At 39.4% G+C, this 23,934-nt stretch overlaps 1 protein-coding gene across 10 annotated transcripts in view; it reads right to left on the minus strand.

Moving 5' to 3' along the window:
* Positions 1-23,934, minus strand: part of myo6 (myosin VI) — a 129,630-nt gene that overhangs the window by 77,133 nt on the left and 28,563 nt on the right. For all 10 annotated transcript variants that reach the window (XM_011491916.3, XM_011491913.3, XM_011491912.3 and 7 more), the window contains exons 9-12: positions 23,268-23,432; positions 17,700-17,780; positions 12,489-12,669; positions 5,093-5,237 (exon numbers count right to left, since the gene is read on the minus strand). In XM_011491916.3, the coding sequence (XP_011490218.1) occupies positions 5,093-5,237; positions 12,489-12,669; positions 17,700-17,780; positions 23,268-23,432 (572 nt within the window). The remainder of the gene's footprint in view (positions 1-5,092; positions 5,238-12,488; positions 12,670-17,699; positions 17,781-23,267; positions 23,433-23,934) is intronic.

Here is a 23,934-nt window from a genome sequence, read left to right on the forward strand (position 1 = left end):
CACGCTGTAGCTGAGCTAGTTGTTGCTTTGAAAAACATCCAAGCAGTTTCCGAGTATTCCCTAAAGGAAATGCTGAAAACCTCCTCCGTCCCGTGAAACAACGCTCTTCATAGGGAGGCGGAATGTTCCTGATGTTTTTGAGCAGACATAAAAGTTTTTCTGTTGGTGGAGAGTTTTTTTTTTGCTTGTTTGTTTGTTTCTTCTATCAGCTTTAAGATGTATCTGTGAGGAACATTTATTTTTATCCACTGTTCACTTTGATTGTGTTCTGCCACTTCCAACCATTAATAACCACACTCCCATTTTAGATTCTGATAAGTCAGAGTTCTGGGATTTGTTCGGGTCCATTACAGTTTGTAGAGTTCACTTTATCTGGGAAAAACTCACAAATTAAAAGAAAAAACATAATAAGAAGAAGACGACAGAGATTCTACAGACTACAGCTAAGGAAAGGGAAGCCAACATGAGGCAAAGAGCAGCAGGAAGAAGCTTTTTACTTCTCCACACATGCCCATTTCTCCTCAGATGAAAGAGGAAACCTTCTTCGGTGTGACAGGCTTAAAATTGTCTGACACACCATGTTTAAGGTCAACGTGTGTGCAGACAATCCTCTTGTCACATTTAACAGGTAATCTTCCAGTCCAGCATTAGGTGAAGTCATAAAGAGGGAGATAAAATATGTTGGGATCACTTTTGATTTGAAGTCCCTTCCTTCCATATAGCTAATAATATTATGACGACTGTAAGCCCAGTCTGGTCACGGCATTCTGAGGAGCTGGGAAAACCTAAAGGGACTTGATGAAGTTTCAAAATCACAAAAAGTTTCAACTTCTTTTTACCAATATCTTTATAGGAACAGGCTGCTGAAGTCTGGCATTTTGGTTTTCTTTTTTTTTTTGTTGCTTTATTTCTTCACTACAGATGGATTTGTGACCATTTATGGCATTTTGCCTTCGTGGCTATGGTCCATTTTATTTTCTCCTGCAGATAACACCCCCTCACTGTGGGTGGGATCAGCTGCTTATCTCTGCACTGTGTGAAACTGTGGTGACACCAAGACAGGAAGCATAAAAAAATCAAAAAAAAAAAAAAAAGAAGTCGTCTTCATGGCATTAAAACTGTTCTCACACATGTCCTGCAGCTCTCAGACATTTGTCCCTCTCCACTTGATTCCTGTTATTCTGGCACAGCATTCAAATAAACGTGGCACGCAAAGAAATAAATGGAGGCGGATCTGTGGCTCTCCATAAGCCGTTAAACTAAAGCTCTTGTGCCTCGTGCTGCTTTCAGGCAAACTATTGCCTGCTGTGAACCTTTGTCTATGCATTTTTTTATCCCCCCCAAAAAAGAATAATTTATTCGTTCAAAGACCCGCTCCGATCATCTTATGATCTATTGTAAAAGTGTTCCCAGAGGTCTTTTAATTATGATTATGCAGATTTTAGCCAAACTAAAATAAAAATAAAAACCTGTTGCTTTCTAGGACATAGACCCTGCAGAGCAGCAGGGGTTCATTAGAAAGTCACCTCTGAGCTGTTGGCAGGGCGCCATTGAAGCTTTGTGTTGGCTAAAAACACCTGATCCAGGTAATCAGCAGCAGATAAGGCAGGATTTCCGGAAAGACCCCTGGTTTAGCTTCTCACAACCCCAACCTGACATTAGCAGTTCAACAAAAATGCTGAGCAATATTGGAGTTATCCAGTCGTCCAGTTTTGATCCAGATTCCAATTCAGACGAGGAAAACAAAGATGTACGTGGATCAATATGTCTATAAGTGGATGCATCAGGATGGAGCTGAGGCTCGTCCAGCGCATTTTCTACGTCACAAACAGGCTTTTTTTTATGATTAACAATTTGAATAGAGAAATATTCAGTAATGCAATTTTAATCTTAGTTTTCTTATACATGTCCTTCATCTGAAAATTGCCACAAAAGCATGTTAGAAACACCCAAATCATAATTACAGACTAACAAATCATAGCATCGTATAGAAATTGAACAGAGTATAAAGCAGAGCTAAACAAATTGATTAAAGAGTCAAAAAAAAAGCAATTCTGTGCTCTATGTGTTTGACGAGGGTCTTTGACTTCAGTAAAGCAAATAAATGAAGTCGCCAAAAAGTGCCTAAAAGCTCACAGATGGCTTTAATGACTCAAGCGCACAAGTAGCTGGGTTACATTGAGCGCCATATGTCAGGTTACTTTACATGCAGACTTCTCATATATGAAATCTTTTGAATACGAGCATCTTAACAGCACAAAATGAAAATAAGGCCCCCGACCAATACAGCTATGTCTTCAGATTCATCTCGCCTACCCCCATGTCTAAATCAGGGCTATTCAAAAAATTTGAGGGGGGATTATGAGCATAATTTGGGCTATAATTCGAGCTGCAGCACAGTGTAAAGGTCACTCTCCTCCACATGAATTCCATTCACATTAGAGGCCTCTAGGGACACGGAGAGGAAAATCTGGCAATAAGCGTGTTGGTAACATTTTTTTCTCCTCCTCTCGGTGATTATCCTATATTGTGAGCCGCTGACAATTATATCACGACTGACATTTTCATATGTTAAAACTTGACTCCATTTTAAATTGATCATTCATATGTTGCATTTATCTTGGCGAGTTTGGTCATTAAAGGTCAACCTCTTATAATGAAGCCTTAATGGTGTGAATATTATTCATTCTTTCATATTCCAGCCCCATATAACACAATTTATTAAACTAATGAGAGTTTCTTCTATAATGTCAACTTTTACTTTGTGTTACATAACATGATTTCAGAGTTTCACATTTCCAACATGATTCATCTACAATCCAACTTTTGCAAATAAACTAAAAATGATGTGAAATGTACTTTTGGAATCTTAAAAGTGACAAATATTTTCTATAGAAGTATTCACAAATGTTCTAAAGTTTGTATGTAAAGTTCACATAAAATCATAAAATCCTTAGTCCTCCAGATTTAATGAAAAAACTTTGTTTTTTGTCCTATTTTTAAGAAGACAGCAGAAAAGTCACATGAAAGCTCAAAGGGAAATAAAAGAATACTTGTAACACATGCTAGGGTCGTAATGCGGGATCTATTCTGAGGCAAGATCAAGCTCGTCATTTTGAAGCCACAACAAGATCTCTTGTAGAATGTTCATTTTGTGGTACAAGTGTGATTCTGTTGCTACTCTAAACTAAAGTCTCAACAGTAGAATATTTCTTCTGTCATTAAAAAAAGAAAAAAAATCCTACAAAAATAGCAGGTCCTACTTTAAAAGTCAAAAGCCCACATTAGTGTCCTCCCACCTCTGTGCTTGAAAGTTTGATGCCACTGGCTGCTACCCTCCAGAGTGAGCAGTAGGTTGGCGTCTCAGTCATATGCTAGAACCATTTGAAGGGTAAATCCCCCCAACCCAACCTTCAAGGCGGAGTCTCAACCATGAAAGCATTTTCTTTCCTTCAGTTCAGGCCATCTTTGCTCCTATATCTCGCTTGCTTTAAGTAGTAAAAGGCTCCATAAAAATAGGCGTCTTTCTTTTTTTGCACACTTCCCTATTTTGACAAATATCTGGTTCAGTAAAACAAATCCGTAAATCATAAAAACATGTCACGAAGATTTAAGTAGAATAGCTTTTATTTATCCACTTTCAATTGTGCACAAGTATCCCGGCGACCCGTTTCTCCACGCCCAAACTTCTACACAGATAAGAGAATGTCACAGTGCCATTTCTGAGGCCTTCTGGGAAATTTAGGGGAGCACTCACTTACTTTAGTGTGGGTGTGTAAGAGGCGGTCAAGGGAGCCCCTGCCAGCTTCAATTAACTGTTAGAACAGGAGACAACAAGCTCCCAGCAACATTTGAACAACCGTTTGACTTTCACATGGAACTCGTTCCAAAATCCAGGCTTGTCCAGATGGCTCCACACTTTTAATAAAACATTAGACGCAGGCCAAAGCAGTTCCGATACGATCTGGCACAGCTCAGGCCAATATGATGATGAAGCAAATCATCCAGCTGTTTCAACGTCGCCAAACAAAGTCTGCCACCGCTTCTCTGAGGATTGCTTCCCTTTTCTGTATATTTAAATGTCAGCTCCCTGGACAGCGATAACAAGACAAGCAATACATCAGCCGTCTGTTACTGAGGCGTGTGTGAGCTGGCTTCCTCAGACCTGGAAGTTCCAGCATTTTGAACCAGAGCAACGGAGAATTGAAACTCTAATAAGTCATTCTGTCATCCTGCATGTGTTTGGGCTGTAATCTGTAGATTATTAGCATGGATTTGTTATAGCCCTCCACGGCAAAAAGCCGCAGTATTCTTTATTGCACTCATCATTTCTCTGCACATAAAGGTGGGCCTCAGATTGCTCTTTAGTTACCCTGAACTATAACTGTTAACATACATTACTGGAGCAATTCTGAACAAACGGTTTGAAGTTCAGACGTTTGTTGGCAGAAAATGGTTCCTTCTCTGTTCCCGTTTGGTCCCAATCAGGTCACTTAAGGTGTATTCACACTTGCACATTTCGTCTATATGCGAGACCCTCCTGGCTGCGCCTTGAAAATACAGAGTTGTGTCAGAAAGGGGATCTGGCAAACCACGTGTGCAAATCAGGGATGAATCAGGACATATAAAAACCTGCAGCTTGAAATAGCTCTCAGGTGTGAAACGCCAACTAAATGGGCGGGCCGAAGTTTCCCTAGGGCCACTAAATTAAAAGATGATCAGAGTGAGACTTTAAGATGCATTAGTTATGTAAAAATATGAATATATGAGGGGAAAATACATAATGTTTGTTTTCGTTTTGTTTACAAATTGATTCCCTTCTATTCAGCCATGTTTTAAAGGCATTCCTAAAAATAGTTTTATTTTTTGACACCAACAATGTTAAGAATGAGGCTGGAATGAAGGTGCAGTAACACCTGCAGTCTGACTCATTTCAGCTTGAAGCACTTCAACAAAATGGTCTCACCACGATTAACTTTACCATCGTCTCCACCATTTAATACCCTGCATTTTTAAAGCACAACCCCAGCGTAAAGACAGGTTTAGTTGGGCAGTATTAGCAGTTGAATGTAAAGGAGGGCTTGCTGCTTACTTGATGGCAGTTCCTTTGACGCCCCCTGCTGTTGTGACCATCGCTCTGGTGGTGAGACTGACTCTCAAATCCTCCTCTTCCAGGCCCAGAAGCTCTGCACAGCACTCCAGCGTCTTACTCGACTGGTTTTTGATGGTACAGCCGCCTGTAAGACAACAGACAGGGGAAAAACTCAGGCAGGCACTCCCATTTCAGAAAGGAAAAACTGCTTTAATGCAGGATTGAGTGAGTGATGGAAAAAACATGAAGCTATGTTGGGACAAATGACTTTAGTTTATTTATCCTGAACACTTACATGAGGGTAAAAATTGTAATCTATACATACTGACTTGCAGACTGTTTCCCCAAATCAATAAAACATGTGGAGTGACAGAATGTCAGGATGCAACTCCAGATAAAGAAAAAGCTGCACATGCAATTTCTCATGCTGTTATCTTCAAATAGCAGCGAGAAAACCAATTTTAAAGGCAACAAAACCAGCAACACAACAGTGATCAGATGATTGAGCCTGCTATAAGACTCCTTGTTTGGTTTGATGGTTGTGTAAGCAGTGCAGCAGATAGCTGAAGTTTGGAGTGCAGACTATGCTTTCCTTTCCAAGCATTCACTAATATAGAATACAGATGAGCTTTTATCTAGGGTGGTGGATGTTATCAGACACCGAAGGTACAGTTGCAGAATGGAACACAATCAAAAGTAAAGAAATCAACTTAATTGAACCAAAACTTTTGGAAGAAGCAACACTGGCTGTGTAAGACTGATCTACACATATTTATAATTGTTGGGGGGAGAGTTTAGAATGTGTGCTTCTTTGGTTATTAATTTGTTTTCTCGTGATTTGAGTTTTCAAACATTTGCTAACTTTTCGATAAATTCTTGATGTATGGAGGTTTTCAAAAGTTAAAGTCCCACTTTTTATCCATTTTAAAATTGTTCTCAGTGGTCTTTCAATTATGATAATGCCGTTTTTTTAGACCAAATGAATAAACCTGTCATTTTCTAAGACTGCTTCTGCAGAGTGGCAGGAGTTCATTAGAAATCCCACTCAGAGTTGTGGGCGGGACTGTTGGCGCGGAGTAAGGCGGCCTCTAGTTCCATCATACATCTGTTTTTACTCTGTCCTGCTAGCTTACAGCGCCTCACAACCCCAACCCAACATTACCGGTTTAACAAAAACAGTGAGCAATATTGGAGCTATCCTACCATACAGTTCTGATCCAGACGCCGGCTCAGACGAGGAAAACAAACACTAGTACATGGATCTATTTGTCTGTAAGAAGATGCATCAGAATGGAGCAGGAAGCTTGTAGCCCTTCTCTTCATGCACAGACATTATGGCAAAAAGCTTTTTTTTCTTTGTTTTTTTGTTAAAACACCATACTTTGTTTGCTCCTGATTCACAATGATTTGAAAAGGGAAGTAGTTGGAAATGTTACTTTAAGTAGAATGTTCTTTATATATGTCCTCCATCTTCAGAAAAATGGCACAAGGACATGTTAAAAACACTAAAAAGACTATTTTCATTGGAATGGGTCTCCAACAATAAGGAAAATAACCAAAGCTTCAGTTGTAGATGTGCACATATTGTCAGGTTTGGAATAAACTGGACCCAAATGCAGACAGGAATAAGGTTAGCAGTTTATTGAAAAGAGGATGGTTAATCTTCAGGAGAGACAACTGGCAATAGATCCAGAGATCTACTTTGATGGTGAAGAGGGGATGAATCCAGCATGAAACAGACGAGGCTTGACACAGCTTGGCTTTTTGAGCTTGGCTTGGTAAGGGCTTGCTTGGCTTGGCTAAGCTTGATCTTGCTTTGCTTGGTTGTGCTTGGCTTGGTCTTGCACGGCTTGGTTGTGCTTGGCTTGGATTGGCTTGGCTTCAACCAGCAGAAAATGGTTTCTTCCATAGGGAAAAACAGACGAACCGACAATGGCTAGAGGGTGTGATGGACTAATAAAGGCAGACTAATTGGATGTAGAACAGGTACGAGAACTCAGGCAGGTGTGCTAGGGCGACCTCGACGCCTGACACGTATACTAGCATTATAAGAAATGGGAAGCTCCAGATCCGTTATGTATGCGAGTAAATAGATCCTCTGGGTTTTTAAAACTAACAAGAAGGGAGACAGTCCACACAGCAGTGCAACCATCTCAAAAAGCCACTGTGCTCCTTCCTTATAGTTTCATGCAAAGAACTTACATTTAAAAGATTTAGAAGCCGCACGCATCTGCAACAGTGCTTAAACACTTTCCCCCGAGAGCAAAATCCATCCTGTTTCTGGGCAAAATAAAACAGCTGTATGAAGCTTTGAGACTATGCTGTTCAGAGATGCTGAACTGAAAAGCAAATCCACATGACCCAAAGGTTACACATGAAGTTATTTACAAGGGAACACTAGTGAACAAGAAAGAAAAGCCCACATGAAAGGGAGTGAGCGGCTGCAGCAGCCATCTTCATCCGCTTTTCATGAGGAGGTCATCATCCTCAAGGGGAGCGTTCCACAGTTTAATCTCTGCGTAAATAACTGTAAACACGTATTGGCAGCTGGTAGTGCAACACTACACAACATTAAATGGATTTCTTTGATCAGTGTCCACAATCAATACCTCCAGAATGGAGCTTACCTCATTAGAAATCAATATCAGGAGGATGATGACAAGAGAGCCAAAATCTGTTAGAGCTGAGCCAAAGACTGTAAGCCACATTAAATTAAGCTTCACTATCAGACAGATGTTTGCACTTGAAAGACATTTCAGCTCGAGATCAGGAAATTCTGCCTTTTTATGCACAACAGGAGGGAGAATTTTGTAATGTCCAAAGTGCTGAAATGAGCAGAAGCAAGTCTCTTGAATAATGGATGCTCTGGTCCGGCTGATCATCCTGTGGGATGTTTTACCAGCCTTCTCTCTCCTGGAACCCTCGTTTTGTTCTACACTTCTCTGCTTGGCGTTAAAGTCACACACTAGTTATTTTGTTTGTGTGTGTTTTTTGTGCCGTCTTCAAAAGAACAGACACCGGTAGAGTCTTTTTATATAACTTCAAGTAAAAAAAGAAAAGAAAAAAGCTAATTCAATTTTAGGTTGATTTTTTTTAATAACTTGTTTCTACAGTTTAAAAAAAAAAAAGGGGAAAATAAGCAGCTAAAATTCAAAAAGGCCAAAAACAAAGCAGAGGAAAAAAACATATGTTTAGGAGACTGGAAATGAAGGCAGCACAGAGGTAATTATCACATCTCTGGCCCACAAACTGGCAGCAGGTGCAAGAGGGAAAATGAGGAACTTGGCAAATCGATTAATTGCTTTCGCTTTGACAAAACAGCAGCATTTGACGCCAAGTCAGAGCTCTGCTCTGTCCATTTTGCCTCTCACAGCTCCCCTCCTTGAAGTCATTAAACTGCTGAAGACTCGCTCGGCACGATCTTGGAATCTAAGTAGGTGCGGTGTGTAATTCAGAAGTGATTTTTAATATCTAATCCTTCTTGTGGGCCAAAGTTTAGGGAGTCATTGTCGTTTTACGTCTGCACGTCATTGCGATTTCACACTTTCCCAGACAGAAAGCAAACCCGGGCGCTGAAATTTCTACAGCGGCCTGTAACCATGATGAAGATGAACGGCCACGCGCACGGCTGTCCGGAGCCATTTCATCACAAGTTCAAACGCTGCACATGTGTGTGCGTCACGGTACGTGATTGCAGAGCTGTGTCGCTCTGCACAGCCAATCATTCATCTCTGCAAGCATGAAGTGCAGCAAACGACACATGGGAACGTTCAAACAAAGATGAGGTGATTTCATCCCTGAACACACTCCTACATGATCAGAAGAGTAATCCAAGCCGTTGGACAGAACAAGTTAAAAATAAAAAAAGAGTAATCCAAGCTCAACTTAACAAAAAAGAAAAACTAAAAAAATAATCGGAATTTTAATGAATTACAAATGCGTATAAAACCAAAACGTGTAAATATTTTACACATTTAGCTTTTTTTCTCAGAAAACCAACATTTGCCCCAAATTGAACTCAATTAGAGGGGATGTCTGACAAAGCACAGATCCAGAAATGCATGTGGCATTCAAGTGCTGATAGAAATCTGGGAAAAGTGCGCTTTCCTTGTGAGGAGGTGGGAAAGACCGTCTTCAGAGTGCACAGAAGGTACGATCATCCAGCCTCAGAGTAAATGATCCTTACAGTTATCCTGCACAGAGCAAAACTAGGCCTTTAAAGGCAACTGCAAACAATGTATGCAGTCTAAATAAAATATAAAGAATATGGGATGTTTAACATAGATTTGAAACTTTAACTTTTTTTCCTACTTTAGGCAAGAGCTGGAGTGAATCTTTAGTGTTGGCAAATGACAACTCCTAATGAGTCCTAATGCATGTGACTTAAGGATTCTAGTGAACATAATGGATCAGCCATCAGGTGGCAACATTTGACACAACAGCTTCACATCCACCATCTTTATCCTCGTTTTGTGGCTTTCGTTTGTAGTTTAAATACCAAAAAAATAAGATTAGTGGGTTGTTGTTGTTTTTTTCACTTTTCATAAAGGACCTCTATCCAAGTAGCTTCAGGGTGGAGGCGGAATGCCTCATGGGTGAGAGGAGACCTGCTGTGCGAGGCAGCTGGTTTAACAGGATGTCAGCCGAGCCAGCTCTTTTCTGCAGAGGCAGAAAATGATGAAGATGCACTCAGAGGTCTTCATGGGGAACTTCAAACCATCAGCTGAGCTTCCCCGGAGGCTTTACTTTGAGATGTGGAGCGAGCAACCCCCCCATCCAGCTACACCTCTTTAAACAGAGACTTGATATACTGGCTTGAATAATAACAGCGCGGCTTGTATAACTTTGTCATCGATGATTTCCCTTTAAAGAGGCGAGATCAAGACATCAAAGTCTTCCGTTTCAGTCGGGATTCCGTTGGGCTTTGACGGCGCCTAAAAATTACGGGCAACGCAATATAACTCACAAAACCTGTGTCAAATTCTCATCGTGTGATGGAAGCATTGATCACAATGACACCAAGGTGAGGAGGAGGAAGATGAGGCTGAATATTGCAGCAATCAATCACCGCGCGGGTATTGAAGGGTGACATTAAAATGGCGTCTGCCTCAAAGGAGCCAAATCTGTGCTGTTTTGGAGTAGAGGATTCCCCCCCCCCCCGTAAGACGAAAACTCTCTGGTAGGGAACAAATCAAATTACGGAGCGCTGCCGGGATCCCATCTGAAATCTGCACTTCGTCATTGTCGGTTTGAGTTGATGATAAATGACGGCCCGTGTTGGACCAGCCCTCAACTACTTTAATCAGTTTGAGCTAAAGTTGATCGACTGAACTTAGAATTAGCAGGGATGGGGCATGTTAGAGAAAAGTGCATGACAACTAAGTTTAAAAAGGTTGTACCTCCTTTTAAAAAAACACAGTTACTGGTCTTAAAGTAATGATCAGGGATCATTTTAAAGAAGCAGCACAAGTTTGGATGCTTTATAATAAACATACATCAAATTTTGGACACATTTTATTTATGTTTTGTGGTAAGAAATAGTGAAAAGTTAAAAGTCTTACTCCAATCTATTTTCCCAGTGTTCCCAGTGGTCTTTTAATTAGGATTTGCCATCATTAGCTAAAATGGGGGGGGGGGCTTTGTTTTCTAAGAAAATTTCTGCAGAGCACCAGAAGTTTAACAGAAATTCACCTCTTAGCTGTTTGGCAGGACCGTTGGTGTGGAGCAATCCAGCCCACACTTCCCATCACCCCATCTGTTTAAGCGCTCTCCCGCTAGCTAGTGCAACAAAACCGGCTAGCGAGCTTTCCAGCCGTTTAAAGCCAGATGCCAGCTCTGGCCAGAAAAACAAAGACGTTAATGGATCCATTTGTCTGCAAGTGCAGGGAGCTTGTGGCGCGCCCAGTGTTTTTTCTTCGTCACAAATAAGATATTTTTCAGCCTGTTTTTTCATCTGCTCCTGATTCAGAACGATCTGAATAAAGTAACGCTAAGAAATGCAGTTTTAAGCTTAGTTTTCTTTATGTGTGTCCTCCATCATCAGAAAAATACTACAAGAACATGTTTAAAAAAAACACCAAAAGAAGTTGGTTTTTTTTAATCAAAGTGGGTCTTTAGGATGAAGTGAGCAGCTCGTTTCGCTCATGTTGTATTTTTTTGCAGACAGAAAAATATGGAGTTTATTCAGTCTTAATAATCAGAAATGCACACAACCTGGTTCACAAATACACACGCTATGATTCACAACTGTAACTTTACGCAAACGTGCAATGTTAATTTGGAAATGCACACGTTGTGCTTCACACAACACACAAATACACACTAAATGTTTCACACAAATGTGCACGCTGTGTTGCACAAAAACACAATACATTATTTAGAAATTAACAATTGTGTTTTTGTGAAACACAGCGTGCACATTTGTGTGAAACATTTAGTGTGTATTTGTGTAACAGGTGGTGTGCATTTCTGATTGAGACTGTATTGACTCCATAGAAAAAGGAACATCTCTCTTTTAACATGGTTTTTACTTTTAACAACAGAATACAGTGTTGCCTCATTTATCACATGGTTTGCGTTGTAAAGACTTCACAAGATTGGTGGAATCAGCAAAGAAGGATTATGGAATGCGGCTTTGAGCTTTTTGTTTAAAAGGACACACAATTTCCACACTTTTCTTTGTCTTTTAAGTTATAAGACACACTTGTTTGACAATAAAGCATTCTCACATAACCTTTACTTCTAAGTATTTGCTTCATATTTCGCTGAAGAAGATGGAAAAACAACTTTATATTCTGTTGTTGCTCTTTATAAAATTTGTAGATTTACAGAGTTGAATTGTAAAACAAGTCAACTAGTGCTCTGCATTTTTACTCATCTTTAAATTCATTAAAACGGTTTTTATCGATCCTTTAAACATTTTTGAAGAAAACTAGGAATGTTTCTCTTCAAAAAAGACATACAGATAAAAGTTTGTAACAGATAAAAGAATGTAACGTGACTGACAGGAAGGCCAACCTCCTCGAAGGAAGTCGTTAGAAAATACAAAACAGAAAATTAAAGTGAAAAAAAGCAATTTTTTAACAAAATAATCAACAAGGTCTCAGGATTGTTAAACTCTGATTCCAAATCTTTTCACAGAGCCTGCTCAAAAAATCTATTATTTACTTAAATCACAAAAGTTAGAAGACCCTGAAACTCACTTCAAAATATAAAGATGCTTAGGTACTTAGGAAAAATGATAGAAAACTTTATCTTTTTTTTTGTTTTGCTTAATTTGTACAACTTTTTAGACAAACTTTATATCTAGGATAAACTTGCGGAACAATTTGAACAGAAATGCCAATAAAAGGCCGACTATCTGACAAACATTTCCCAGATGCTTCTTTGGCCTCACCTGAGGTGCTGCCAGCCTCCTCAAAGTCGATGTTTCCCAGGTGCAGCACGCCCGCCACCACTTTGAACAGATCCAGCTTCTCCGTGTCGTCCAGGCCGATCTTCTTCATGGCGACGCACATCCTGTTGAAGTCGCCGTGGTCGTCCAGCAGTGGGTCCTTCAAAGGGCCACACTTTGTGTGCTGAGGAGCCACAAGGGTATAAGTAGATGACATTTAAAATGCCTTCTCCTTGAAAATTCATTCTAACGCTTATTTATCTGCCTTCTTTGCATAAACCCGATGCAATTTTTTTTAAATATCTTTTCAAGGCCTTTTAAGTTAATGTCAGCTTTACTTTTTATCCTCTATTACTTTAAACAGTTTTTTTTATTTCACATGTTCCGTTTTTATATCTCTGCAGCTGCGAAGGTGAGGCCAATGAGAAAGATTTTTTTGTAGAGGTTTTGTTGTTTTGCTTCATCCATCTGCCATTCAAAACCTTAACTCATGAGCCTGCCTTTAACGCAGTGTTGGAAAATCTGCAGATAGTCAGGAAATCACATTTAATTGGAAGCAGAAAATGGGGGGGAGGGGGGGAAATAGGAGTCTGCAGCAGAAAAGAGGCAGAAACGACAGAACAAGCAAACACACACCTGAAAATCTGCCCAAGAATGTCGGTCTGATGATAAGTGACTGCTAAACTAAATGCCAAGCCACTCTGTGTGATGGGATTAAGAAAATGAGCTCTTCGACCATGTTGGTTCCACTATTAAATCTTATTCTTATTGTAGTATTTGCAGCTTTTTCACAGGGTGCATTAAACCAAATCTGCAGCTGGAGGCTCACAGTCGCTTCAAAAGGTGGATTGCTGGAGCCAATTCAACAGATTTAATTGACTACAGCCAAAGGTTGAATTCATTCCTGCAGACTTTCTCAGCTGAAGGTTTTCAGTTACAGAAGAAATTAAAAAAAAATCAATGTAAATTGAGATAAAAGAGCAGAATCTGCACTAAGACACCAGAAAATTTTGAATATTGAATTGAGAGCGTGGGAGAAAATGTTATCAGTGTATCAATGTTGCCCTGAAAAGAATCATTTATGAAAGCAATCCTGCATGAACCGTTTAAAGGAGGTTGTCCCCAACACGCTTTCACTTCTTGGGTCAATGTCTATTAACATTTCAAAAAGATTTGCTGAAAAGCTCAAAGACTTTCTTAAAGTTTCCACTTTTTCTTTTTTTTTTTTTTTTTTTTTTGCTGTTACATACATTTTGACTCCATATTAAGTCTTCTTTTTAATAGATTCGGTACTAAATTCTCAGCAGGGACTGTAAATGTTTGACACACTGTGTACATTCCAGTGTAATTCCTTTCAGACAGAAATTCCGCTTGATCTCTTTAATTAAAAGCAAATATCTACACAACGTTTACATGGTTGATCCTTTTTCCTGAGATCAGTTTTTAATTGAAAGCGTTGTAATCTACGATTGCAATAAGACACAACTGCCAGTGCTTACTTTAAAAAAATGATTCACACCAATTAAAAAATATGTTCCTAATGGAATCTTTCAGAAAAAAAGGATGTTTTATTTGAGCCCATACGCTTCAGTCTATCCAGTTCACCGTCTCCTGTGCCAAAGCCCCTCCCTACAGAAGGGGCTTGGGTGTTGGCCGGTAACCATGGCTTCCTGAATCTGGTTTTTGTTTTTTTTTAATGTTTGAACAGTGTGGTTTTGCGATTGTTTAGGTACTGAAGGAGCAACCATTTCTGTTAAGAAACCAATTTCTGCTTTTATATGATTCAATCGGATAAAGTGTAATTTTTATTCACCACGTCATCAAGGATTTCCAATTTAGACCATTTTAACCAACTATGGTATTTAAAAATTGGAGGAGCCAAGTCGTAACAGATCAATAAGCGTGTATAAAAATGTACAGCGACAATCTAAAATAAAAAGAAGTTAACCATTTTCCACATAGCAGAAACCTGTAGGAAACAAAGCCCCAAAAGCATGCAAAGAGCCCAAAAATAGAGAATGTGAACCCCACATCCTCTTAAAATCAAAAGCACCAAATCACCTGGTTATCCTGTGTGACATGAGATGAAGCCATGAGGAGACATACAACACATGATTCATCAGTGATTACAGCATCTGGGAATACAAGCAAGGACTGGACCACACAGCTGAGTTCATGTCTCAGAAGGTCCGACTTCACATTCTTAGGTTTACAAAGCTGGCTTATTTCTTCCCACGGTGTGTCACCATGGCAACTGATGCTGGAAAAAAAAAAAGACTACCAGTAAAATTACAAGTCAGTCAGTTCTCAATGACTGCAAAATTCACCGCTGTTTACATAAAAGTATCCCAGTCTCATTCAACACTTCTAGTAAGTTCTGGAAAAAGAAAACTACAAAACTTTACAGGAACTTTACAAAAAAAATACACTTCCTTTTCCTTTCCTTTTATTTATTTGAGCCCATAATTACCTCAGAAAAATGTTGAACCAATACAAAGACCTAAAAGGCTCCAGTAAATAAAAGAAACTAAATGTTCCAGGATAAAATGACAAGACTATTTGAGTTTTTTAATGTGTGATTCTAGGTTGGGCACATACTTTTATGGATTAAAAGAGATGAGCAAAGATTTTTAGGCAAAAAGTCCATTAACTATGGGGTTGATAAGAGGCGGCTCCTGTATAGCACAAGATTATCCATCGATTATCCTGTAACTGTTAAATCCTGAGCAAGTTCAGGGTCTTGATTGGGTTTTTTTTTTTTTTTTTAGAAGACTGCCTCGTTGATAATTTTACATTGTAAATTGTAACACAGTTAATTGTGTAACAAACCCCCAAGAGGTTACTTCATTTGTCCTGGACTCCAAGTACTTTTTAGGGTTTTTTTATCTCGCGGGGAGCAAACAGATAAGAGCTGAGGGCCTCTTGTGTTTGACAAATGTTACCATTACAATAGTGGGTATATAGTTATGGACACACAACCCATTTTATATTTGATGCTAAACTCTAATTTTATTATATTTTTATGCATTTCTTTTTGGACCAGATAAAAGAGAAAGGGAGAGTGGGATGGGGGACATTAGTATAAAAAGTAATAAAAAAAGGGGGGGGGGGGGTCAAGGGGTTGGAAGTTGATTAAAGAATCCCATAGAAGATGTTTAGGATTACAAACAAGTTGCCTTCTGATACTTGTTTTCAACTAAACTTCACTTTGTTCAAGGTTGGAAAAAAAGAAGTAAAATTATTGCAATAGAAAACTTTAACCAATAATTAAGTTGTTTAAAAAAGACATTAATGACTATGATAGTTTGCATGAATGCAATGAGCCCTTTGTTTTTGTTTTTTGTTTTTTTTAAGGACTGGACCATTTCATCTGAATGTGGGGATTTCCCACCTTTTTAACTCTTTAGCAAAGGCAAAAGATTGTGTGAAAATATTACTCAACTTGCAAGACTATTAATCTATTACAGCTCAGCAGAAATCTATTGTCCATTTGCCTTTCAATGGATCTAATAAATAACACTGCTGAATAGCAGTAAATGTCAAATAGACAAACAGTAATGGAATATTTGTGCATAATTAAACAGATGCTAAATTAAAACTAAAAATTAAAATATAAAAAAACAGGTCTTCTTTCACATTTTCTTTCTCCTCCTGAAATGAATGCACTCAATTAGTGTTGTGATGCAGCTCTAGGGCTTTCTGCTAATTAAAATGTTTGCCATTTGATGATGAGAATGTAAAAATGAGTAGATTATAAATGCAGAGCTGATTGGCAGAAAGAACTACAAAAAAACTAAAACTAAAAATCAACAGAAGGAAAAACAGTGCTGCTTAAAACTCCAAAAGCTCTTTTGCTGCTGAAAGGATGTTAATGAGGTTTGCATCTGCGATGTGGCAGGAAAAGAGCAAGCTTTTACAAGCACCAAAACACTTCTCTGGCTTTTCCTTTTTGGACACTTGAGGTGAAACATTTTTCACCTCAAGTGTCGACAAATACATGAAAAAAAATCAAGTTTCTGTTTAAAAAAATGACCCTGAGTGACAGCATTGAAAGAGGGATTTTTAAAATTAGCACCAACTGCTTAGACTAAGTGGTTCAGTGTTTTTTCAAATGTGACCTGATTGAGCTGAAGGTGTGCAGATCTATTAACTGTTTAAATGACGAAAACAAGAAAATTACCCATGGGTTTGTTTTCTTATGAGGACATTTTAGCAGCACTGCTCAAGTCCTGCTTTTGGCAGCTCTTTATGTCAGTTTTCTTTTGATTTTATCTCACTTCTGAACTTATAAAAGTACTAAAAAAAACGAAAAAGTCGAAGGAAATGTATTTTAAATGACTTGTGTTAGATTTGTAAATTTGAAGCCATAAAAAAGAAATAGAAAAACTATATTATGTATGTGTAAAAGCAGGGTCAGATGAAACCAATTCAAAGGATTTTCAAAATTTTGCAATGCTACAAGTATTTTTGGGATCATGGATTACAATTTCAACAGAATCTGGTTTAGTTGAGCAGAATAATTTTGCACTGTACCATTTTTTTTTTAGTTGATGCTCTTTAGATTTGTTCAATTGTTGTGAACAACACTTAAAACCTCTAGAATCCCCAAACCCCCATAGTATGGATTTAAAGACTAGGATAAAACAGAACAATTTTCAGGTCGTTACATTCCTACCTTTTATTGCCATTGTGCTCTGCAAACCTACCCTTGTATTGATCTTTCCTCACAGATTGTCAAATTCAAGTCACTGAAATGTTTCATTGCATTACAACGATGAACTTAAGTGTTTATGATTTGCTCTCTGAAGGGCCAGCACTGTTCAGAGAGGATGGGCTGCAAATGTGAGGCAGAAACTGCAAAGACACAGAAGCTGGAGGCGGTGAATCGCAGCAAATCTGCTGACTGTGGTTAAACAGGAGCTAATGGGGTTTGCAGAGTAAATGTTTCCTTTCTTACAGCCCATGGGGTAATTAAACCTTTCATTTTCCCCCCAGTTTGTATTGTAATTTATTTAAATAACAAGAAAGCAGATTTGATTATCTCAGTCTCTGATGCCTTAAAACTGAACTTTTAAAGATGTCGCTTTGTAGAATAGAAACATTAAAAACATTTTTTAAGTGGTTAGATTGGAATTTTGTCAAAATATGTGTCACGTAGTGAAAGACGTCCCTGAAATCCATTGGGTAAATGAAAGGACAAGGTTCATACTGTACCTCTGAGCTCTTGCGATTCTGCAGAATGTGGTCGTTCGTGTCCTTGGAGGCAAAGTAGCGAGTGCATCCTCTGTTCAGGTACTGCAAAAGAGTCGAAGAGAGCACAAAGCAGAAATGGAAAAATAAATCATCAACTCCAAACAAAAGCCTCATCCTAATAGTTTATGGTGAAAAATGTCTTAAATCAGATAAAAGAAAGAGAATGGCCAAATGTAGAGTTGTGGAGAATATGCATGACAGCCCAAAATTTGGTTAGAGAAGCTAGAAAATGTCAAGGAAAAAAGTGTCCTATCCTATGACTCCACCTTTACATTGACGTGTTCTCCCTACCATGACAAAGGTGGATAAAGGTGGAAAGATTTCATGTAATCCATGGACACCAGTGAGGATCACAAATCATTGAAGAAAAAAGATTCCGCGCACTGTCTAGTGGGTCTAGATGACCCCACTCCCAATGTTAAAGTGCCTAGGATTGAACAAGGGTTACTATGAACCTATAACATTTTATTTAAAAAGCACCAACCAAAACAGTTTCCATCACTTATGAAAAACTCTAAAGTTCATTAAAAACCTGCAGTCCCTTTGACAAAAGATGATTACCTCTGCAGGGTTTGAGCTCCAGGCCAAACATTCTCACTATGAGTTATTATGCGGTCAGAGAATCAGGTTTTTTCTGGTAATTGGCAGCTGGTTTTGAATTTCAATTGTTAAACTCAAAAATGGCTGTCAGCATGAAAATTAGGAACGTCTGACAGCAGCTTTGAGCAACATTCAACAGTTTTCCCTAAAAATAAAAAAGCAACGATTATCATGTAATGATCTAATCAGCAGTCAATTTTAAGCCCCCGAAATCCTACTAATGCCCTCATTTTACAAAGCAAGGAACCAAACGGTAGGAATGGAGGTGAAGTTGCAGCTTCTCTGTGGATATTAAGATTTTTTTATTCTTATCTTAATAAGATTCCATGTGAAGAAAAACAAAGTGGCATTTCAGGTGGTTTCTGTTGGCCGACAGAGAGACCTGCAACCGTTTTTTGTTTTTTTTGGCTTCAGCACTTTGGGAACCACCAAGTCCATTTGTATTTGCATGGAAAGCCAGACTGCCGCATTTGTAATTGATTCTGTACCACTTTTAATGGTTTTCCACCAGCTGGCCTCCCCTACAGAATGCAGGAAAATAAGAGGCCAAACTCCCAGGTGCCTCCCTAGGATGCGAGAAGAATATGGAAACGGGACGTCTGAATTGGCCGACTGGAACAGATGGACAGAAACAAAAGCTTTCATTACGCCGCAAAGCCTCGGCGAGGATTTCATGCTCAGTCAGCCCTCCATCTCTCCATGGCAGATTCCAGATGTCATGCATTCTTCTTTTTACTTCTTTTGTTTTCATCCCTTTCATTGTTTTCCCCGTTTCGCAATCTAAGCTCTGCTGCTGAAACTAAAGAGATAAATAAACTAAACCCTTGTGAATCAACCTGAAGAGGGCAGGGCCACACATTTCTTTACCCCCCATAAATACTTTTCCGCTGACCTAACAACATCAGTTTTAAACACAATCTTTTAAATCCAGGATGTTGGTCTGGCGGCTGCTGTGTTTGTAACGATTTATGTTAAGTATATTTGTCTTCCGGTCTCTGTCATACCAGTTGTTTCTAGAGGCATGTATCTATTTTTTTATGTTACCCTTGTTTTATTTCATTTTTATTTAAATCGGGATCTTTTATTTTAAGCTGTCCATGTTTTTTTTAAACATTACCCTTCTTTTAAGACCCTTCTCCCTCTAATGTAATCTGCTGCATGTGGCTTTTTTAATGTTCTGAACCATATTGTTTTCTTCCCCTCCCATGTGTCCTTTCTCCTTTCCTTTTACCCGTTTGTATTTAGTTTCCTCTGTTTATGTCTTATTAGGAATTCTTTTGCTAATTTCTATTTTTTTGTGCTGGTTTTAAACCTCCCTTGGTTCATTTTACTCCTGTTCTTCATCAGCTGCTGTTTTTGCTCTTCACCTTTGAGTCTTTTAAAGACACACTCCAATGAAAATTGTATTTTTGGTGTCCTTGTAGCAATTTGCAGATGATGTAGGACAAAAAAATTCAGTTCGAAATTGCATTTCTGAGTATTTCTTCATTTAAAATGTTAAAATACAGGAGCAAATGAAAAAAATGCAGTTTGAAAAAGATCATATTTGTGACATTGAAAATACACAAGCTCCCTCCTCCAAGCTCTCAGCATTGTGGGGGGGGGGAGGGGGGCTTGGTTGCTCAGCACCAACACTCCTGCTCAAATCTCAGGTGAATTTCTAATGAACTCCTGTCGCTCTGCAGCAACTATGTCCTAGAAAACAACAGTTTTTTAAAGATTTTTGACTAAAACAACGGCATAATCTTGATTCTTAGACCACTGGGAACGGTTTTACAACAGCTCAAAAGATGATGGGAGTTAAAGCTCTAATTTTCTTTTTTCTAAATTTCTTGTCCTGAATCTCCCTCCTCGTCTTTGAAGCTCTTTGTCTCTCTTGCCTAATATTATTAAATAGAACGTTGTTCCAGTTTTATGAAGACATGTAAAAAATAAATAACTGAAATCACCTTAAATAAACCCTCTCAGCTCCGTCCTCATTTTTTAATCAGGTGAGACTCAGAGTTAATGATTTCTGTCAAGCTCGAGCCTTGAAAACAATTATTGGAGAACTCAATAAATCTGTTTCTAACCCAGCAGGGAGAACTGCAGATATGTGATGTCGTTAAATGCCACTGAAGTAACGGCAAGAGGTGTGATAAGCTCCGGGGGAACACCAGCAGAGCAAGCGTCAGCACTTTAAAGCACAGGTGAGAACAAATTCTGAAAGGAGGGGCTGCCAATGGAAGGTCTGTAAAAGAAAACTCCCAGAGGATTTTTTTTTTGCTTTCATCGCAGCAGATGAAAAGAAATAGGAGCGTCACAGCAGACCAAAGAAAGCCGGTTAGGGTCCCGATTTTAGATTTTACTTTGCTGTGTGATCCAATAACACCTTGAACCTGCAGAAAACTGTTTTCTACGTTTTTATATGAACTCTCAGCACATTTAGAGATTAAACTTTAAAGCTCTGATGTCAACTCGCCAGACAAGTAAAAATCTATATTCCGAGCTTCATGTGAGGAACAGCCAGCAACGGAGTTCGGGGTTCTTTCAAATCCTGCAATTACTGAGAATTTCTCAACAAACCTGAAGGTAAACCTTTAATCCTCCAACATTCTCCTTTCAGCACAGGTAGAAACCCAAACAGAATGTGAGCAACTGGTAAGCAGCTTTACCGCCACCTACAGGACAACAGCCACTTTGAAGACTTTCAGTCTGGGTTTAAACCTCACCACAGCACGGCAACTGCACTAGTTAGAGTCTCTAATGACTTATTACTGGCCTCAGAAAAGGGAATACTTTCCATACCCTGGTCCTGTTAGACCTCAGTGCAGTCTTTGACACTATCAACCTAGTTGATAGTTGATAGTACCTTTAGGTTGATAGTACCTTGGAGCACTATCAACCTAAAGGTTGATAGTGCTCCAAGGTACTCCAAAGGTTAGAGCATGACATAGGGATCAGAGGATCTGCTCTCCAGTAGGGTTGAATCCTATCTATCCGATAGGTACCAGTCTGTTCATGTAAATGGACAGTCCTCTCATCGCACTCGAGTTAACTACGGAGTCCCACAGGGCTCAGTTTTAGGATCCATCCTGTTTACGCTTTATATGCTACCCCTAGGAAATATAATCAGGAAACACAGCATTAATTTTCATTGTTATGCTGACGATACGCAGCTGTATTTATCCATTAAACCTGACCAGAATGACAATATAGAGAAACTGAATTCCTGCATAAAAGACATCAAGACCTGGATGACAATTAATTACCTCCTCTTGAACCCAGAAGAAACTGAGGTCTTTATACTAGGTCCTAAAAACCTCAGAGATGCTCTGTCTGATCAGATAGTCTCCCTGGATGGTGTAAGTGCAACCTCCAATTCCACAGTTAGAAACCTTGAGGTTTTATTTGACCAGGATTTATCATTTAAGGCTCACATATCTCAGGCGTGTAGAACTGTAATTTTTCACCTGCGGAATATTGCTAAGATCAGAAATATACTTTCTAAGAGTGATGCTGAAAAACTCATCCATGCATTTGTTACGTCTAGACTGGATTACTGTAACTCTTTGTTAGCAGCGTGTCCTAAGAGTTCCTTAAGAAATCTCCAGCTTGTTCAGAATGCAGCAGCTAGATTGTTAGCAGGAACTAACAGAAGAGATCACATCACTCCTGTGTTGGTTTCACTTCTCTGGCTCCCAGTTGATTATAGAATTAAGTTCAAGACCCTCCTGCTAACCTATAAGGCCATACATGGAATGGCCCCATCCTATATCAAAGACCTCATAGTCCCTTACCATCCAAACAGAACACTTTGCTCTCAAAATGCAGGACTGCTTGTGGTTCCTAGAATTAGTAAAAGTACAGTTGGAGGTAGAGCGTTTAGCCACCAAGCCCCTGTCTTATGGAATAAACTCCCAGCTCATGTAAGAAAGGCCGACATAGTTCTAACATTCAAAGTTAGACTGAAAACATTCCTCTTTGGACAGGCTTATTGTCAGACTAGCTAGTGTTCAGAGATTATTTACCGTACTGTTATTTTTTTTAAATTAAACTTAACAATAAAGTTGTCACTAGGCTGCTAGAAGTTAGAAGCTGGGGTAGCTATGGTGCACTGCGGTTCTGTCCTCTATTCTCGCCTACTTCTACTCTCCTTCTCTCCTCTATTCTTGATCATTTATTTATCATTTAGGTCTCTCCTCCTGGGGAGTGGGAGTGCTTCCAGATTCCAGTTGGCTCATCTGTGCTCCTGTAGCTGACCAAGAACCTCGTCTCTGGCTTGCATCTACTACTGCTCCTACACCTGGCTGTGGATCCCGTCTTCAGCTTGTCTCGCGCCCCCAGCCGTCCCCCAACTTCATCTGGATGAAGATCATTTGCTGGATTTTAAATATGCAGTTGTAGTGTTAGATAAGTTATTAATAGTTCTCTATGAGTTCTGGTAAATCGCCTGTTCGTCCTGGGGGAGGATCTCTCCATGCGGACAACCCTGAGGTTTCTTCGTTTTTTCCGGAATCTGTTTTTCTTTTTTTTAGGGGTTTTTCCTTACCGCGAAGGAAGGTCTAAGGGCAGGGATGTCCATTTAGTTTAGTCTGATTAGTTACAGTTTTGTATTATTCCATTGAATTCTATGCATTTAGAATTTTTGATTGTATTTTACTTTACAATTACCGGTACGAAGCCCATTGAGACGACTGTTGTGAATTTGGGCTATACAAATAAAATTGAAGTGAATTAGAGTGAGGCTCTTCTTGAGATGGTGCTGCCCTCTAGTGTCCACGACTGTCATAACACCATCTGCACTTGACAATTCAAAGCTCGACAGGGTTTGTCTGATGCTTTTGTGGTAAAAATCACAAGGAAGAAAGTCTGTCTAGTTTCTTTAAAGCACAATGAAATATGGACCTCTCATTGGTGTGCCATACAGCAGAGTCGGACTGTTCGTACCCTGAAAGTGTCCGGTGAGCTGAGGTGGAACTTCTGTCTGATGTCTTCAGAAGCTCCAGCACACAGGCGGTAGAAGATGTGGTAGTTTCTCTCCTCGGGGCCTTGTCTGCATATCCTGGACTTTTCCAGCAGGTAGTGAGAAACAAAGCCGCCCACGACAGCGTTCTGATGAGAAGCACAGCAACAATAAACCCTTTCAGTCCTCACATTCAGTTATCTTTGCTCCCTACAGCTATACTCCATATCTCAGACCTATTGAGCAGTCTTAAAAAAAACTAGATCAAAACAAACAGAGCTTTGAAAGACTAAAAAACAAAGGCAAGGTAATTAAAACAATGGAGCCAAGAGAATTTTGATCATACACTGAAATGAACATGTTTACTGATTCCATGCTGGTCAGCAGAGACCAAGACAAAAGAGCACCTGCTGGAAATCTGGGTTCACATAAAATTGTATTTTTTTGCAAGTTTCTGAGGTGGCTCAAGGGGGCAGAATAGTTCTGAGCACCCGTCCATAGTCCAGACCTTGTGGCCCCCAACCCCGCTTGTTTTGCAGCTAAGCCTGCTTCAGTAAATACTAATCACCTGGATCAGGTGCGCTCAGTCAATCAGAAACTGGGCCCACTCAATCCAGCTGATCAGCCATTACTATAGCAGGGTACGCTGCA

This window comes from Oryzias latipes, chromosome 24 (genome assembly GCF_002234675.1).
Source record: "Oryzias latipes chromosome 24, ASM223467v1".
Lineage (NCBI taxonomy): Eukaryota > Metazoa > Chordata > Actinopteri > Beloniformes > Adrianichthyidae > Oryzias > Oryzias latipes.